The sequence below is a fragment of the Protopterus annectens genome, chromosome 15.part0, assembly GCF_019279795.1.
Source record: "Protopterus annectens isolate FY-2018-M chromosome 15.part0, PAN1.0, whole genome shotgun sequence".
Taxonomy (NCBI): Eukaryota; Metazoa; Chordata; order Ceratodontiformes; family Protopteridae; genus Protopterus; species Protopterus annectens.
In genome coordinates, this window is record NC_056749.1 from 477,287,550 (window position 1) to 477,306,941 (window position 19,392).

At 39.7% G+C, this 19,392-nt stretch overlaps 1 protein-coding gene across 3 annotated transcripts in view; it reads left to right on the top strand.

Annotated features, from left to right (window-relative positions):
• The window catches only part of COL4A6 (collagen type IV alpha 6 chain), a 4,024,271-nt gene that overhangs the window by 2,433,645 nt on the left and 1,571,234 nt on the right, over positions 1–19,392 (top strand). For all 3 annotated transcript variants that reach the window (XM_044057202.1, XM_044057203.1, XM_044057204.1), the window contains one exon: positions 14,220–14,369. In XM_044057202.1, coding sequence (XP_043913137.1) covers positions 14,220–14,369 — 150 coding nt within the window. The remainder of the gene's footprint in view (positions 1–14,219; positions 14,370–19,392) is intronic.

Genomic DNA, 19,392 nt, shown 5'->3' on the forward strand with positions numbered 1-19,392 from the left:
AAATTACAATTGCAGGGGACTTTAATTGTTATTTAAGGGGAAGACATTAAAAGAAAGGAAGTGAGGTAAAAAAAACAGGTACTGATAAAATGTGGTAAATTAGTCGAATGGAACAAAATTCATAGATATAGAGAAAGGAATCGCTTGGATCTGAAACTGATTATTTTGTATTACCAGAAAGCTTGGGGAGTAGCAGACAGTAATACAGTTGTGACAGGTTTTTCAGACCATTTAGCAGTATGGATGGAGGTGATGGAAGAAAGGGAGTATGTTAAAACAGGAAAGGGAATAAAAAGGATAAATGAGAAATTATGGGGTGAGAGTGGACAGTGGAAAGTTATGGATATATCTTGTAACCACAAAGGAATTGTATAAAAGCTTGTTTGAGTGGTGGATTCAAATTAAAAAGTATAAAAATAGTTTTTTTTTCAATGGCTGGATTATGTAAGAAAAGAAGAGAAGGTGAAGTATGGGATCATTTATTGAAATGTATTAAACAATGTAAAGAATATTACAGAGAGTTTTATGATATGGAAAAAATTAAAGCATTACTGTTTAGGCAGAAGTATTATTTACAAGAAAGAAGGGAGGATGTGTCTGCATATCTGGGTAAAATAGTAAAGGATGATATTAATATAATGAGAGAAATTAACCATGTAAAAGGAGAGGTAAAAAGAACATGAGACAATTATGAATATTGTTGTACAAAACATAGAAAATATGCATCAGTATATAAGGATTGAAAATAAGAATAAATGAAAAGTAAACAAATTTCTAGACCAAGTTAAAGAATAATTTGAAAAAAGAAATTTCTATTAGTAAATTGGTATGAAGTACTTAAGAAATTCAAATGTTGATTTAGTATCAAGCCCAAATGGCATAGGTTATGGAATATACAAGAAAGGAATGCACTGGCAAATAAGGGTATTTTGTAAATGTACTGAATGAAAGATCAAATGAATGATTTCTTTATGAAGGGTTACAGAATGGGATTTTAAAATTTATATGGAAGAAATACGAGAAGAACGATATAAAAATTTGGAGACCCATCATTCTAAATAACAAGAATTATTAAATGTTATGGGAATAATACAGAGGAATATGGAAGAAAGGATGAATTATATTATTGCATAAAATATATATATATATATATATATATATATATATATATATATATATATATATATATGGTATAAAAGGAAAATGATGTCAAGAATTGTTACTGGATGTGAAAATCATTGTGGATGATGTTATAAATAAAAGGGATGATGTGAAACTTGTGGTAGGAGATATATTAACAAGGCATTTAATAATGTAGGACATTATGCTTTGTGGGATTTTGGAGACATATGGATTGTATAATAGAATTAAGAAAGCATAGATGTCAGCATATCAGAATAACAGATTGAAAGTGTTATTGAACGGATGGCTGAGTTAAGAAATATGCATGAATTGTGGTGTAAGACAAAGATGTCCCTTAAGTGTAACCTTCACTCCAGGTCTTAATCATAGAGATTCAGAACAGAAGAGAATGTACTTTCCACATTATGAATGTTCACCATTACTTTTGGTCCTACTGCATAAATTGTGTGGATAGGAAGACCATTTTTTGTTTGTTCTTTGGTCCAGGTAATGAGGATGTGGCAGTGATCAAATACTGTCGTCAATTGCTTATAGAATAGCTTTTTTGTCATCATAAGACACTGGACTTTTTGCTAATGTGATGAAAGTTCATTTCACAAAATGCTTCTATTAACTGCATTAGTAAGTGTTAACGAGGATATTTGTGCCTAGGCCACCTCTTTGTCACTTAATATGTTCACCACATTGATCACTGATGTAGTAACCTTAGCTATATGGGATTACATCCTGCCAAGGATATAACAGCTGCCCATTTTCTAAGCTAAAGAGTGCCTTCCATGTGCCCAAACCATCAGTCAGCTTGAGCTTAGCTGACTAAAAGGATAGGTTTGCTTGCCAAGCCCTTCAGAGCTTTCCTGCCATGGAACAGTATGCTCCTATGTATGCTTTCAAGGATCAATGGTTGGCTTGTGCTGTTCCCTTTCTGGGCAGACAGGTTCGCTTTGAAGTAAAACTTTCTACTTTATAGAAGTTATTTTATTATACTTTCCTGTTTAGGAAAATTATTTTAAAGCTAGGAGTGTATGTTTTAATGGACTGTCATGAGACTTCATTGAACTTTCACATGGGAACACTCTTTTTTTTTCCTGTCAGTTTAAAAAGTGTTTAAAATAATTGAAGACTTTTTTTTCTGTAAAGAAATTGTATTTACTTTTTGGAGCTGGGAAAGTGTTTCATGGGAAAAAGTGACTTTTAATGCCATCAAATTTTTGCCTCCTTTTGCTGCTTGTTTTCCCAGGTAAAGAGGCACCATTTTATGCTTAACCACGGAGCAAACTACCAGTCCCATGGTCAATCAGAAAAAGGAAAAAAAATAAAAAAACATCCTTTCCCACCACAGTAGGCTAGCAGTTTGCCTCAGCCATAATTGGGTGACTCTACAGTGGCCATAGCTTTTCTCTCAGACCAGTCATCTTTTACATCAGATCCCTCTGGTGTAACACCTACAGCCACTGTGGGCTTGGAGCTAGCCATATCCTCTGTGGCTGTTGGGGTTCCCTCAGTGGCCAAGGGAGAACCACTCTTGTCAGTCCTCTGAGGGGGAACAGGGAAGGCTTCTCTGTTTAGTCAGAATGTTGTGCTCATCCCTGGGGAAGCTATTATTTCTGTAATTAGTAATATTGTTGACCCCATTTTTCCTCCCAAAAACAAATGAAAAAATAATTATGTATCTGCTCCCCTTCAAATTTCCATAGACAGAAATAGTTTGCTGGGTTTGGCTCAGGGTTTAATTCAGGCTATTGATCCTTCTTATAAGGTGGTTTCTGGTAAAAGAAAGAGGGATATCTCCTTTCTTGAAGTGATTCAAGGTTTTGAATCTGGACAGAAAGATGAATGGACAGATTCAGGGCTTTTCCTTAGTTGTATGATTCAGACTCAGAGGAGAACTCAGTTTCTGATTTCCTGAATGTGTCAGTCTTTTCAGTGGAAGAACACTGACATTTCTTAGTAGCTCCGAAAATACTATGGGGTCTTACAGAAGGAATTTCCAGAACCATCACCTATTCTCCCAGTTCTGTTAGCTCTGGAGGATATTTGTGTCACTGTTTGCATTATTTCTAATAGCCTGCTGGCCTAAAATGGCAGATTGTATAAAGTTCCTCAGTCTTTTAAGATTTTATACACTCTTCACAAACCTGACCCAGCAGCTATAGCTTTAGTTAATCCTTCTGCTGCTAAATGTTTGGTTAGTTCCATTCCTACTCTTTCTGACAAAGATAGGAAGATTACTGATATGTATGAGGGGAAAGTGTATGCTTCTGCAACTTTGATTTTCAAAATTTTTAATTGTCAGGCTCATATGCTAAACTTTATTCTGACGAATTGTGAAAATATTAGGAATGTTTTATTTGCAGTTTCTACTTTGAGGAAAAATCTGCTTTAAATAATTTTATTTTCTTCCATTGTAAAAGTTACCACTCATTGTTTGCAATATGTGTATGACTCGGTTGATACTTCTTCCAGGGCTATGACCACTGGTACTGTTTTGAGAAGGTTTGTTTAGCTGAATTCTCAGTACCTCCTAGATGATGCAAAAATGTGATTTTAAATTCTTCTTTGGATAGCTAGTTAGTTTTTGTGCCCGCTGCTGCAGAAGTTATCAAAAAGCGAGATGAAAGGTGCAAGTTGATACACAGAATCTCTAATATTTTTCAGCCCTCATTTTCAAAATTTAAAAAGGGATTCTCTAACCCTTCATCCAGTTTATTCAAAAAAACAAAATAAACTGTCTCAATAAACAGTCAGAAAAAATGACAGGGGAGTTCCAAAAATAATGCATGAACCTTCCAAAACAAGGACAGTCAGATCAGTCAGAATGACTAAGGTTGGGGAAAGCTTTTTATTCAAGGATGTTTTAGTGTCAAAGAAAGAAAATGCTTGTAGACCAGTTTTGTGTATTTCTTTCCTAAACCTTTTTGTGATAATGACCAAATTCAAAATGATGTCACTTCACAACCTGTTACCTCTAATTCCTCATTAATGTTTCCTGGTAACATTATCTTTAAAAGATACTTATCATATCCCCATTCATCCAGACTTCAGACGTTTCTTAAAGTTTGGTGTGTCTGGATCACATTACCAGTTCTCAGCCTTATCCTTTGGACTATCCACTTCACCAAGAGTGCTCACAATATGTATAACTCCAGTCATTGCTTCTTGCAGGCTATAGTTTGTCTATATTTTTCAGTGTTTAGATGACTTGATTATCTTTGCAGAGTCTTATTCAAAGTGTCAGGAATCCCTCACTTTGGTAAGAGAACTCTTACACAAGCTGGGATTCCAAGAGAACATTCAAAAGTCTTTTTTTGACTTCTCCTCTTCACAAGACTGTTTTCCTGGATGTCAGATAGACATCTTACAGGATTGTTTTCCTGTGAGGTCAGCTAGAGACCTCAGTTCAAAGAGCTTTTCGTCCACTGGAAAAATAGATTAACTATATCTATTTCTAAGGTTTTCACTTAGATTTTTGACTGTGTGAGGGAATGCATCAGGATTTTGGGTTTCATGGCATCTGTGATTCTCATGATACCCCTGGAAAGGCTCCACATGAGAAGGATATAATGGTATCTGAAGTACCTTTGGTCGAAGCACCAGCATCCTTTGTCTTCCCAAATCCCAAAGCTGGGGTTTGTCAGAAGAGAAGGCACTCGGTGGAGACAGCGAATATCCCTAAATCTGTGTGTGTCCTTTTCCCACCTATTCCACAGCAGTCAGTCACTACAGATAGTTTCATAGTTTCATAGTTTCATAGTATAGTACTAGGCTATCTGCCCTGGGGCATTTGTAAGCCTAGCCATAGTGATGTGGCTTTTGCCACCCCATGAAATGGTACAAAAATGTACAGAATAAATTTAGAATACTGTGCCTCTGTCTAGTAGTGACACAATGAAGGTCCCCTTATATAATAGAATTAGTTTACTGTGCCCCTGTCTAGCAGTGACACAGATGTGACCCCTGGGGTAAACTTACGATCTCCCATCCACTCATCAAGATTTCTCTTGAAGAGAGTCAGTGAGGGGCTCTGCCTAATATGAACTGGGATCTTGTTCCAAAGCATGGGAAGCCTCTGGGTTATGAATCTATCCCTCCAGTATGTCCCATTCATACTTGTGCCGAGGTTTAAGTCTTTAGCTCTCGTGGTCCTGATGGATTTGGTTTTTTTGAGGTGGAGCATGTCCATCAGATCCTGATTGGACATGGCGTTCTACGTCAGGCAGAGATCACCTCTGAGCAGGCGTTATGCTACTGAATAGAGCTGAAGTTTCTTTAGTCTGGCAGAATAAGACATATGTTGGAGACCCTTGATCCTCTTGGTGAGGTACTTTTGTGGTCTCTCCAGCTGTTGTAAATGCCGGGTGAGGTACATACCAAATGGGGCATTGTACTCAATCATGGGTCTGATGAGGGAGGAATATAGGGGTACAATGACATCCTTGGATCTGGATGTGAATCCCTTCATGATGAGGTGTGCAAGGTAGAATGTTTTTCTAACCACTTTGGCAACGTGGGTGTCAAATGAGAGGTCGCTGTCGACTAGGGTCCCTAGGTCTCTGATTACTTTTTCCGTACTCAGTGGGTTGCTGTCTATGTGATCATTTGTGGGTACTTTGTTTTTCCCAAAGGGGATGACTATACATTTTTTGGCATTTAGTTTAAGGCTGTGACTCCAGCACCAGTTGTCCGTTTCTGTGAGGCCTTTTTGTAGGATGTGTGTGTCTGCTGGTGTATCGACTATGGCACCTAGTTTGCAGTCATCTGCGAACTTTGTCAGCCACAGCCCTCCCATGTTTGCTTTAACATCTGAGAAATAAATGCCGAACAAGAGGGGTCCCAGGACAGATCCCTGTGGGACACCACTTGTGACTGGCTTTGAGTCTGACATTGCTCCAGCGATTTTAACTTTATGGGTTCTGTCCTTTAGCCAGTTTGAAACCCATCTAGTGACATAAGGGTTTACTTTTAAGCTGTTGTGCTTATCTATGATGCCTGAGTGGGGTATTGTGTCGGAGGCCTTAGCCAAGTCCAGGTATGCTGTATGGACTGCTTTGCCCTCATCAATGGCTCTAGTGACTGTTTCGAAAAAGTCAACCAGGTTTAAAAGGCAGGATCTGCCCTTTACAAAGCCGAACTGGGTGGGGTCAAGTGTCTGTAGGTCCCCTATGTCTCTGTTTATGAGTTCCATAATGATTCTTTCCATAGCTTTGCAGACCAGGCTGGTTAAGCTTATGGGGCGGTAGTTTCCAGGGTCTGTAGAGGCACTCCCCTTGTGGAGTGGGACCACTGTTGCTGTACGCCAGTGTTCAGGTACATATCCCAAAGTAAGGCTAAGGTTAAATAGCATTTTATGTGTGGGTTTAGCTCCTCTTGAGTTCACGTAACACGCAACCCGGGATACCATCAGGTCCCATTGATGCTGTGTTTTTGCTTTGTTTAGGTGGTTCTCACTTGGACATCTGAGATGACAGAGAGATTACATTCAGCTGGGATAAGTATTTCTTCTTTTGGGGGTGAAGGAGGGGAGAAATTTGCACTGAACCTGTCAGCCAGAATGTTGGCAATATCTGTGGGTTCAGTGTATTTTTTGTTGTTGTGAACCAACTCTGAGCATATCTGAGGGTTTTTGCCCAGGTTTCTAACATAGCTGAAGAAGGCTTTGTAGTTATCTTTAGTGTCCTTAGCGATTTTTCTCTCAAAGTTGGCCTTGGATGTTTTTATGAGAGAACGTAGTTTTCTGCTAATGTTGATCAGAGATGTCTTCCCTTCATGGGATTTTGCTCTGACATGCAGTAGCTTCCTTCTTTTGTTATACAATTTGTTTATGGCTGAGGTCCACCAGACAGGACGCTTACCTTTGGTGGAGAGGGACTTGGATTTGTTTGGGATTGCATGATCCATGCATTCTTGGAGATGTCCATAGAAAGCATTTGTGAAGGATTCGGCATTGTGGGATGTGGTATCCACTGGCACAGTGGGCTTAAAGGATACCATCTCAGTCTTAAGAAAAGTGAAGTCTGCTTTTGAGATGTTTTTCACTGTGGTCTTTTGTGCTGGGGTGGAGGTGGGATATGTATATCCAGGGTGATTAGTTTGTGGTCAGATCTCACTAGTGAGGGGTATACTTCCAGTGTGGAGCATTTTGTCCCCATGTTTGTGATGATCAGGTCTAGTATATTATCTCCCTAGTGGGAGAGGTGACTAGTTGTTCCAGTGCATTTGAATTTATGAATTCCAGGAACCTTTGGGCTAGGGTATTAGGGCTAGAATAATGTACCCAATCTATGTTTGGGTAGTTGAAGTCTCCCAGTATGATGGTATTTTGTGATACATTCATATCCTCCAATGTCTTCAGGAAGGCTGAGTGGTGTTCTTGAGATTGGGAGGGTGGTCTGTAACATGCTACCAGTTGTATAGCAGTTTTGCCTATGGTTAGTTGCACCTGTATGGTCTCTGATGCTTCATGTGTTGCTACTAACCTGGAGGTGTGGGTGTCCTTGATGAATATGGACACTCCCCTCCTTTGTGGTTCGCCCGGTTTTGGGGCGAAAAGCATGATATGAGGTATAGCCTGGTAGCACTGGGGTGCTCTCAGGAGCCTTGAACCAGGTTTCAGTTACTGCACAGACGTTGATGTTCTCCATGCTGAGGAGTGCATCAAGTACCTGCATCTTGAGATTTAGACTTCTGGCATTGAGCAGCATTACCCTTAGATTTTTTCCATTTTTGTTTTCTAAGGAGGTGGGTTTGTCTTTTGAGCCTTGCCTAAAAAGGCACTATGGGGTGGCAAGAGCCTTAGCCAATATCTGGAAGCCCAGTGGTGACAGGTGTAAGCCATCCCTTGCGAAGCAGCGTGGCTTGTCCAACATGTCATCCCAGGCAGACAGACATTGGATCCCCTTAGAATGACACCAGTACTTGAGCCAATTGTTAAAGCTGATCATCTTGTCTTTGTATTGTGGTATCATTCTTGGTGAGGGCAAGATGCTACTCAGGGTCAGGGTCATACCAGCCTGGGCTACATAATCGGAGAGCTCCTCCATGTCTCTTTTCATGTAGTCCAGGGAGGTACGTCTCAGGTCATTCACACCAGCATGGACAATGACGGAGTCATATTTGTACTTGCTTTGGAGTGACTTGAGTGCATGTGTTATGTGGTGGATCCTAGCTCCCGATAGACAGCTCACAGTCACCTTCTCCTTGTTCAGCCTGGTTAGCTGGACATCAGTGTGTCTGACTATTGAGTCACCTATTACTAGTGTATCAGGCAAGGTGTTTGGTCTTAAGGGCTGTGATTGGTTGACACACTGATTTATTGAAGTATGTGTTGCATGTGTTTTGTTTTGAGGTGGTGGATTTTTGGATGTCTGCTTTGGGAGCCTCTGTTGTTTTGGTAAGTTTTTTATTAGAGCCTCCGAGTATGTCTTTGTGTTTTTATGTGTTTGGGTTGCAGTTGTGGTAGGTCTATGTGGGACTGGGATTGTTGTGTGTGTGGTTGCCATCTCCTCCTGTCTGGTCATGCGAGCCTTGAGTTGAGAGAGTTCAGCCTCCAGTTTAGCTATATAGTTGCATCTCTCACATGTATTTGTGTTTGTTGGGAGGAGGAGAGGGTTGTCTGTGTACATGAGACAATTGTAGCATTGTCTCAAGATACCCAGATTGACCAGCTGAATTGGAGACTATGCCAGTAATCTACCACTCGACATGCTAGAACAGTATAAGGGAGTGCTGTACCTTTAAGGGAAGTGGATATTCACAGGGGTGGTAGGTAGATGTAGTGCTTTACTTAGTACGAGAGTGCTTACTTAGTAGAGAAGTATTGAGAACAAGTGCTAGGCTTATAATATAGTGAGTAGTCTGATTATACTAAGAGTAGAGCTTCCTTAAGGGAAAATTTGAAGAGCAGACCTGGCAGAGCTAGAAGAAGTTTAACTGGCGCTGCGCTATGCGCACAACCACGCAAAGCCGTGCAAACGCGGATTTTAAACAGTGAACTACAAAAGAGCTAGAAATGGTCCAAAACAACCAATTACTACAACTTCTTGTGCTGAGGTCACTTCCTACAGGGACAGGTAGGCTGCTCAATGCTCCCCACTCCCACTGGTGAGCAAAGAAACTTCCTTCTATCCAAGTAAGGTAATGGACAACACAGGAACTACACCACAGTCCAGAATACAGCAATGCCTGTAAACTGGCCTAAACTAGTGGAGGAGAGGCGGGAAAACAAGGATTTTTTTTTGTTTTTTTTGTTTTTTTGGTAGAAACACAGAGAAAATGCAGAAACAGTGATAAATTAGTTACACAGGCTAGCACACTTTAGTGGGCAGCCTCCACAGTTAAATTAAACAAACAAACAAACATTTGATCAAATTCGACTAAAATGTAACTTTAAGTGCAGATTTTAAAATAATGCAGCAAACAGTTAAAAAACAGTTCAAGCTAGTTCAGGGTAAGCTACAGAAGCTATTCCTAGTGAAAAAAAAAAGCAAAGATACTTAAATCCAGAAAGTAGTCGCATACAGGAACATTTCTGTAGATGCCTCATACATTGCTTGGGGAGCAGTTTCAGGACGGATACAAGTGTAATGTTTGTGGGACACCAAGGGCAGATGCAAGCACATAAATGTAAAAGAGATGCTTGCCCTGATCAAGGCACTCAGCTCTCTAAGTCATCTTTTTCCCACGGACCTCTTCATGTTGTTACGTATAATACCACAGTTATGAGGAAGATTAACAAGCAAGGGGGATCTGGGTCATATCCTCTTTCAGACAAGAAATATTAGCTTAAGATATAGCTTCACAGCTATCTCACTCCAGAGGTATCATACATTCTGTCAGAGCAAACTTGTGTGGCAGAAAAGTGAGCAGGGCAAGGGCAGACCCTTATGAATGGAAACTTGATCAGGGGGCATTCCAAGATTTTATCCATCTGTTGGTAGTTCCTCATGTAGACCTATTTGCTGCCTCTCTGAAGAATCAGATGGCAAGATTCTACTCTAGGACTCCATGCAAGATGGCCTGGAAGACAGATGCTTTTCTTTTCCTTCTACAGAAATGTTCCTGTATGCTTTCTCACCCTTTCCACTAATATCCAGGGTACTTCTGTAGATTTAAGAGGAATCCCCCAAATTCATTGTGGTGATGCCCTTTTGGCCCAAGCAATGGTGGTTTTCCCTTATTTTGTAAATATGCAGGAGCAATTACCACAAGCTCTTTTACAGAATGGATTTCTCATAAAAGATCAGGGATGTTTGATATACCCGACCATGATCAGCTTCATCCTGTCTGGAAGATAGGATCTTAATTCCCATTATGCACCTTTTTACTGAGGACATACAGCAAGTACTAATGGAGGCAAGAAAGCCTACTAGTTGAAAATCCTATATTAACAAATGGAAACATTTTTCTAGTTGGTGCCCACAACATAATCAGCACTGTTTCAGGGCTAGTTGTTCTTTGGTTTTACTGTATTTGTTTGAGTTACTAGCCTATGGCCTTTTTATTATTCCATCAAGGTTAGGTTTCCGGACATTTCAGTATGTCTGCCCATGGATCCTCCTCTTTTAATGCATTCTTACATCAACATGTTTTTGAAAGGAGTTTTGCATAGGAGGCCTCGAAGAAAACCGGTGGCCTCTCCTTGGGATCTTAATTTTGTGTTAAAGAAGCTAACACACGCTGCATTTGAACCAGCTAACCCAGCTGACTTAAGGTTCCTGACATAGAAAACAGTTTTACTGATTGCTGTAATCTCTGCAAGAAGGATATCTTGTTAGAAACCTTTATAGTGAGTGAACTCTATATCCTTTTCTACAGAGACAGGGTTTCTTTGAGAACGAATCCTTTTATGCCTAAAGTGGTATGAAAGTTTACTTTAAGACAAATTATCCATCTTCCTGTTATCCTTACTTAACCTAAAAATGAGGGTGAAAGGGATACTCCATAACTTGGATGTCCACAGACAAGTGCTATCTTGACAGAAGTAAGTCTTTCAGATCTTTGGATCAAATGTTCATTTCTTGGGAAGGTAAGAAGGGGCAACCTGTGTCAAAACAGACTATTTCTGAATGGTCAAAAAATATAACTGACAAAAGACAAATTAATAAATAAAAACAACAGGCTACTGACCAAACTCCCAAAAAGCTTTAATGAACTCTAATGAACTGAAGGCTTGTTAGCCGAGGCATTACAGTTCATTAAAGTTTTTTGGGGATTTTGGTCAGTAGCCTGTTGTTTTATTTATTTCTGAATAGTTGTATAAGGCTATTGCCTTTTGTTATACTCACCAAAACAAAACTATTCCAGGCAGGATCATTGCTCACTCTACTGGGGCCTTGACTTCATCTATGACTTTTTGGAAAGGGTAGGATTCTAGAAGTATTCTAAAAGCAGCAATATGGTCCTCTGTACATATGTTTACATGGTATTACAAGCTTGATTCCTCCCCCTGGTCCAGATAAAGCTTTGCAAGGACCATTGCCCGGGGGATCCTGAACCTTTCTCCGTAGACCTCCAAAATGTAGTAAGCTAGGGTAAGCTACCCTTGTAGTTAATGCTACTGCAGTAGTGATCAAAATGCTGAACACAGTTGTATAAGTAAACTTACAGTAGGTGTTCAGATGATCACTGCTGCTGTAGTCGCTTCCTCCCTCCAACCCCAGTTGTTTTTTTAGTGTGTTGTTTTTTCAAGGTTGTGGACATTTAGTATTTGTTGTTTTTAACATTGTACTTCTATCCTTTCAGGGTTCAGCCTCCCTCTCTCTGTTGGCATGAAAGCTCTGATGGGCTTGGTGCCCAATCCTGCCTTTTTTTATCAGCTCAGCTCAAGCTGACTAATGGTTTGGATGCATGGAAGGTGCCCTGAATCTTTGGAAGATGACCAGGTATTATATTCTAAGCAGGATATAATCCCATATAGCTAAGGCTACTGCAGTAGTGATCATTCGAGCATCTACTGTTATGGTAAGTTTACTTACACAAATGTACTATCTTCACCAAGCACTATAGTTTGAACTTTCACTCTAGGTACTAGGAAATGGCTTTGAGTTGCCAAAAACAAAAACAAAAAAAAAAACAGTTGACTTGGAAGTTAAGTGTTGCATTTTTTAATTTTCATGAACTTGAAGATAACATAGCATAGCTCCAGGCTACATTAATTCAGCAAAACCGTACATTCCACATACAGAACAACAATGCATTGACTTCTACCTAAAAGCAATAGTATTTTCTGCCCTACTCCTAGCTACTGATTTAGTAACTGTTACATTTGTATATTACAAGAAGGGCAATTCTTCCTTGCATCTTGCCCTGAATCTCTCTTTATGCTTTCAGGTTCTTATTAACATTCTGTGATACTTTTAGGAAACCCCTTAGGATTCTACACAGGTTTTCCTCCCAGTGCTGATGGATCCTCACATGTATTCAGTGTACAAGTTGACTGTTGTCTGAAGTGGTTATTTTTTGCTTTTACCACTGTCTGTAGTATATAGTTATTCTAGCTTCTTCTTCAAGCCGCATTAAAGAATTTCTCAAACTATAACAGTATAATTTTATTTCCACGTAGTCCATATCATTTCTTGCCTTTAGAAACACATTTAGATGGGGTTCAAGGACAGATGGCAAATAGATAAGGTTACACATTCATGGACTAAAGGAAACATACTCTCCTTTTTCAAAAAAAGCTTGTGATCCTTGGAGTAGCCACTCAAGAGGGGCAAAGGAAGTGAGCCACCCACTGCAGAGGACTTTATAAAAGTTCAGCTGATAAAATTCTGAAAATTAAGTCATATCAGAATGAAAAGCAGATCAGTCTGCCATTATTCCTTACAGATAAGTACTAGTACAGGACAGTTTCTAACGCATTCACTAATACTGTCTGGTACAGTTTCAGAAGGGAGATAAAGGCCCACTAAAATGCTATTTCTTCTAGCTTAATTTTTACTCCCAACTGATATTCTCTGATCTCTTTCTCTCATTACTTCATTGTCTCATCTGGCTATTTCATATTTATGCTTCTACACATGTTGTTCTGCTTATAATCTAAAATTTATCTTAATTCGTTATATAAGGTATACTCATATTGTTATTGTTAAATATTTGCTTAATGTATGTTGCTGATGTGTATTTATAAATTTTAGAATTTTCTGCTTACTTCTGTTGTGCAACTGTTTGAAAATTGTATTGTTAAAACGTAGTGTTTTGTGTAAATTCATGTGTAGCTTTTCTCCACTGGCCTCTGCTGAAAAGGGGCTCTGCCCAGTTGGATCATCCCAGTAAACAAATGTAAATAAGTAAATAAAATGAATAAAATAGTGCTATTGAAGCTTAGTATTTATTATGAGTGTCAAAAGAGTTTGTGCTTCTTACCATGCCTGATTGACAGTAATCATTACTGTTTGATTTGGTAGCATGATCATTTCCCAAATGTAGATAAAGAAATGTCTTAAAGCTCTTGTTGAGTGTGAGGGGGTCTTTTCATATGGTGATGAGACTTTAGCTTTAGACTACTGCTACCTAATGACTGAAGCAAACCTTCTAGACTTTAGGAGATAGTTCCAGTCATAAAAGAGCTCTTACTTTTCTTTTTCTGATCTTGGAGCTTTTGTTTAAAATTCATGCTGTCTTTTGATTGAGGCAGGCCATGTGTTACAGAAAGAAACTACTACCAGTTGTAAAGAATTATCTACTGATGTCTTGTCAAAAAGTAAACCACAAGAGCATTTAGTGAAATTCTGTATGCCAAAAACAAAGTAGTAATTGCCTTCAGTGAACAAAATAAAACTGGCAAAAGATGTTTCTTTCCCTTTGTCATAATTCATGAATACTGACTGGTTAAGAAAAAAAATATGGATGAACTGGTCAGAATATGCTTGTATAGGGAAAGGTATATAGAGCTTGAGTAGACCCTGGTGAATTTCTTCTGAATGTTTCATCTGGTCAGGAATCCCACTGCATGTGTGCTTTAAAGGTGTATGCCTTTGGATAGAATAGGACATTATACTCATTAGTCTAAATCTGGTGTATTCATATTGGTTTGGTTATAGTGAAGATGTTCAACTTATAACTTTTTTTTTTTCTTTTAGGACCCACTGGACAACAAGGACCACAAGGCATCCCTGGTTCCAAAGGAGATGTGGGAGATGATGGAATTCTAGCAACTGGATTACCTGGAATTCCTGGAAGTATTGGATTCCCAGGACTTCCAGGTCTACCTGGACCACCCGGATCAAATGGTATGTACTTTTTAAAATCTATTTCCTCTGTCTTAACCTGGGACATTATGAACAGTTTAAAGCGTTTTTAATGTATATATTATTTTTATTAGCATTTGTTATTATATTTACTTGATGTAGTCATAATGATCTTTAAAACATCATTCCGTTGATGACCCAGTTATCTATGGCAGTTAGTGTTGAGAATTAATGGTGTAAGCTGTTAACAAGCTGCTTACTGTATCCCATGGTGCAGGGTTGGATTCCTTTCACCTCCATTTATCTACTTGTCACTGTGGGCACGTCACTTAACTAGATGGTGTTCCCTGGTTGCTCCTGAAAAGGACAGTTGTCTTCAGTGTGCTTTCCTGGTTAACAAATGTATAATAAAAAATAAAAAAATAATGGTGGCTCGTTTATCAGAAGACTAGTAGGCCATTGGTGTGATATGGAAATTACTGTCTGTCTTCATTGTCCATCTAACTTGAGAACCAACATCTCAAGCTTTTGATACAAAGTATCATGGCCAAATCTGCCCAGTCAGAGGTACAGCCATCTCTCAAAAAGAAGACTAACAAGTCTTGGTCTAAATCTGCTGCTCTTCAGTCTTCACTGGACATCTCTGTCCAGGTGGACAAAGCCTTGGAAGAATGTGTGGTGTCGAAGCCAATTCCCTCTGCCACAACCCTGTTAGAGGCTGGCAGGGAACCAGCTTCTCACACTTCCTCTGAGGCTGCGAAAACATCTGCTGCAGACATTGAGGAGGAGCTATGAATGATCATTTCTGAAGAGCCTAAGGTTCCAGGGAGCCTTAAAGAGTCTAGGCATTCCTCCCATTGCTGAAGATCCTTAGAAAGAATGACAAGACTAGAGTTTGTTCAGAGTCCTGATGGCCTTGAAGCCCCCTAAGTGATTATCTCTAACTGCTTCTTCTTGGTCTTCTACTCCAGCCAGAGTAACTGGGGAATGTAATTCCTTGGATGAAGAGTTGGATTCAGGGGATAAATCCTTGGTCTATTCCTCACAAATCCCTTCACCCTTAGACTGTGATCAGAGGAATAGGATTCCTTGAGTTCTCATTCTCCCTTTGGGAAGTTGTCCTTTGGGGACATTTTGTTTTGCATGATTAAACATTTTAATTGGGAATGCTTCCTGGATTCTGACATCCACAAGAGGTATTATGAGCTTTTGCAAATAGAACCTCCCAAACCTTCTGCTGTTTACCCTGTTTTGGCTGCTTTCCTGGATACATTTGCAGATGCTTTTTTGACTCCTGATTCCCAACCCCTGGCCCCAAAAAAGTCTGATTACTCTTATAAGGTACCTGAGGCCTTTAAGTACTTTTACAAGTGTCCTTCTTCAGACACTGATGTGGTCTCTGTTTCTGTTTACAAGCCATCCAAACTTTCATCTTTTTCTCAGACAGTCGGGCTATGGAGAGGCTGGTGAAAAAAAGTTTATACTTCTGCTACTTTGGCCTTTATGGCCATAAATTATCAGACCCCATACGACCAGGTATGTTCTGGCTCTTTTGTCTCAACTTAGGGAGTCTTGACAGACCTTCCTAACTTTGAAAGCAATACTACTGCCTTTTCTACATTGAGTTTCCACTTTGCAGGTAGCCCGTCACTCTTTCAAATGTAGTTATAATGCAGCTGCTACGTCTTCTAGAGCTGTTGCCTCAGGCTCAGTTATGAGAAGATACTCTTGGCTTTCCCTCCATGCCATACCTGATGATATTAAGGCCAAGCTCCTAGATGCTGCTTTGGACAACCTAATCGTTGGTACTCCTACTGCTAACCTGCTTAAGACTTTACAGAGGTAAAGTTATGCAGGAACTTAAACAAATTTCTGTTTCTCCTATCTCCAAATTTCAGAGAAATTATCCTTCTAAATCTGCTTTTGTTCATAGGCAACCTTGTAAGCCTTTTAAAGGAAAAAGGGTTTTTAAGTGCATGCTTTCTGATAAGCCCACCCAAACTTCTAAGAATCAAAAGCCCCCTTTTCAGGATAAAATCTGTCTCCATATGACATATTTTCTCTGTTTCCCCTTGGCCAGGTTCTCCTGTATCTTACTGTCTGGTAACAGATTAACTCAGACTCGGGTACTTTCTGTCATCCATCATGGTTATTTTATGGTGTGAAAAATCCCTTCCTTCTTCTCAGGTCTCCCGAAACCTCCTGCAGACCAACTTCCTCACTTTTCTGTGGTCCTGTAGGATCAATAGGCTCAGAGAACCATCTGTCTTGTTACTGTATCCCAGTAAGGAACAGGATTTACTCCTGGATATTTCTTCGACCTCTCCTTTCTCAATACCTTGTAAAGATTAATTATTTCTGAATGCTTCACTCCAGTTTCTCTTTACTGTCTTGCTTTCTCAGGCTTTTCTGGTCTCTCTAGACATAATGGATGCCTATCTTCATATCCCCATTCACTCTCATCTTCAGTACTCCCAAGGAGTTATCCAATTGAGAGAATCACTTTAAGAAGGCCACCAGCAATATGGAAGCAGATAACTCAAGACTTAAAAACCTTCTGAAGACAGCTACCTGGGTAAGCCTAACACAGCACACCAAGCATGAGGACCATACAGATGGCTCACCAACAGAAAACATCCAACACAGTCATATAGACAACTTTTTTCTCCTCTAGAAACGATTAAACAGACTGAAAGGACTATACTAGGAAGAAATTTACCTCAGGAGCATTATTGAAAAAGAACTGATTCCTAGTGGACTAATGCTGTTCAAGAAACCAATTTGGATCAACTTGGAGGAGGACTTAATCAGGGAGTGGGACACAGCTTTAAAGGATGCTAGTCTGAAACTAGGTGGGATCCGCAAGCATAACAAAATTCAACAGGATGTGACTATCAACAAGATACTAAACCTGGAGAATGTATGCAAGGACAACCCTGACTCCCCTTCCAGACTTTGAAAACAAAGTTAAGGAGAAGAAAATGGAAAAATCAAGGGCGACTTAAGGGACAAGCAAGAAACACAAAACTATTATACTTCAACCAGCAGAAGGAGATATCCATCTAGGCATAATAGCAGGAAACATTTTGCTGGGCACTGGAAGCATGGCAAACCTTATCATCACTCTAGGCATGAGGTTGGAAGACAACAGAGCCTAGCTACACTTATTGCTGACCAGAGATATTTGGAAGAGGACAACAGGCATGATTTTCACTAGGGGCATCAGGAGCCTGGATCTGACTTAGGTGTAGCCAACACCAGCATGAGCCAACAGGACAAATGGATAACACCACGGAGGGAGACACCCACCAACTGGAACCACCAGACCCCAATAGGGAGGTAGACAGTGGAGCAACCTTTCACCCTGACTCAGTAGTTTCCATAAGGGCACCAACAACAGAGGAACAAATTCTGGAAAGGGGTCAGGGAGCTGAGGGATTTGGAGAAATCAGCACAACAAAAGGGATCCACCAGAACCAACAACAAAATAGGACTAAGGTCTGGAACCACACAACAAAACCATTGACTCATCTAGAGCAAACAATCTTAGATAAGGGTCTGACTTTTATACCTTTTAATGGAAGTAAATTGGTGGAAACTGTGATGGACATTAATCTGCATGTGAGTACATTGAATCTTAATATATTTTTTAATTACAAAAATAAGGATGGAAGCAACACTGATACAAATGACAAGTGCATATGAGAGGAAATGCAAGGCTGATATCCACAAAAATATGAAGAAAGATAAGACTAGCAGAATCAGGAAGGTTGATAAGGGGAAAGTCATCCTAGTCACAGATACAGCCACTTATAATTGCAAGATTGAGGCCATACTTGACAATAACAGATTTTGAGGGTGCAACTAAGAATGCCACATGAGGATGAATTAATAGATGCCAAGATTTTTTGACTTTTTGGTCACCCCCACCCAAAATATCAAGTTTCTCTGGGATCCCAAAACCACATAAAAATATATCTGATCCTTCCTACAGACCGGTTGTGGAAAGTGGTGGTTCTATAACTGAGACAAAATCCATCAATCTTGATGCCCAGGTAAAACCAGTGGCAGAAGCTGTCAAATCTTTTATTTTAGACTCTGGATTTTCTGGGTAAAATTAGAGATATTCCAGTCAATAGTTCCACAATCCTGGTCACAGTAGATGTGGAAGCACTTTATACTGTGCTTTCACAAAACTACTGTATTGAAGCGTAGCAGAGGCACATAGGAAGGACAGGAAAGTATTACCAAGAGGTACAGAAGTTTTAGGAAATTTATTGGATCTAGCCCTTAGGAACAGCTACTTCAAGTTTAACAACAAATTTTATAAGCAGACTGCTGGAATAGTTATGGGGATGGCCGTAGTCCCATGCCTGACCAATGTGGTTCTTAGAAAATGGGAGGAGGTGGATACAGTGTACCAAAGCCCATATTTTCATCGATGAAATGCTATCTTCATTTCATTGATGGCATCTTTGTCATCTGGGAGGGGGATGAAACCACACTGAATGACTTTTACAATCATATCAGTACCTTCCTAAGATTCACAACCTCTCCCAGCAAGTCCTCAGTCAGCTTTTTAGACATCAGCATAGATAAGGACACCGAAAACAAATGTCTTTACAATAACCTGTCAGGAAACCAGCTAGGCTTAATATGCTGCTGCACTGTAAAAGTATGCATCCCCGGATCACAAAGAGAAATGTTATAAAATCTCATTGGATGAGAATTGCACATGTCTCCAAAGAGCTTAGAGATTTCATCACAAATCTAATTATTCTACACCAAGACTTCCTGGCTAGTGGGTGTAGCAATAGCTTACTGAATTCTATCCTGAACCCCATCAGAATGTTAAAAGAGGCAGTGGACCCCATTTTGAGGGATCTCTCTGAAAGACTCCTAAGGCTAAATAGAAATCAGCACCGGGATCCACAGGAGGACAAAACAAAAAAGAAGCATGACACGTACTTTTACAGGAGATTATAAAACAATCAGAAAGATCTTGACCAACAGCTGGATGGTGATTACAGACAATAAATAACTGGAAAAACTCCTAGGACCCCAC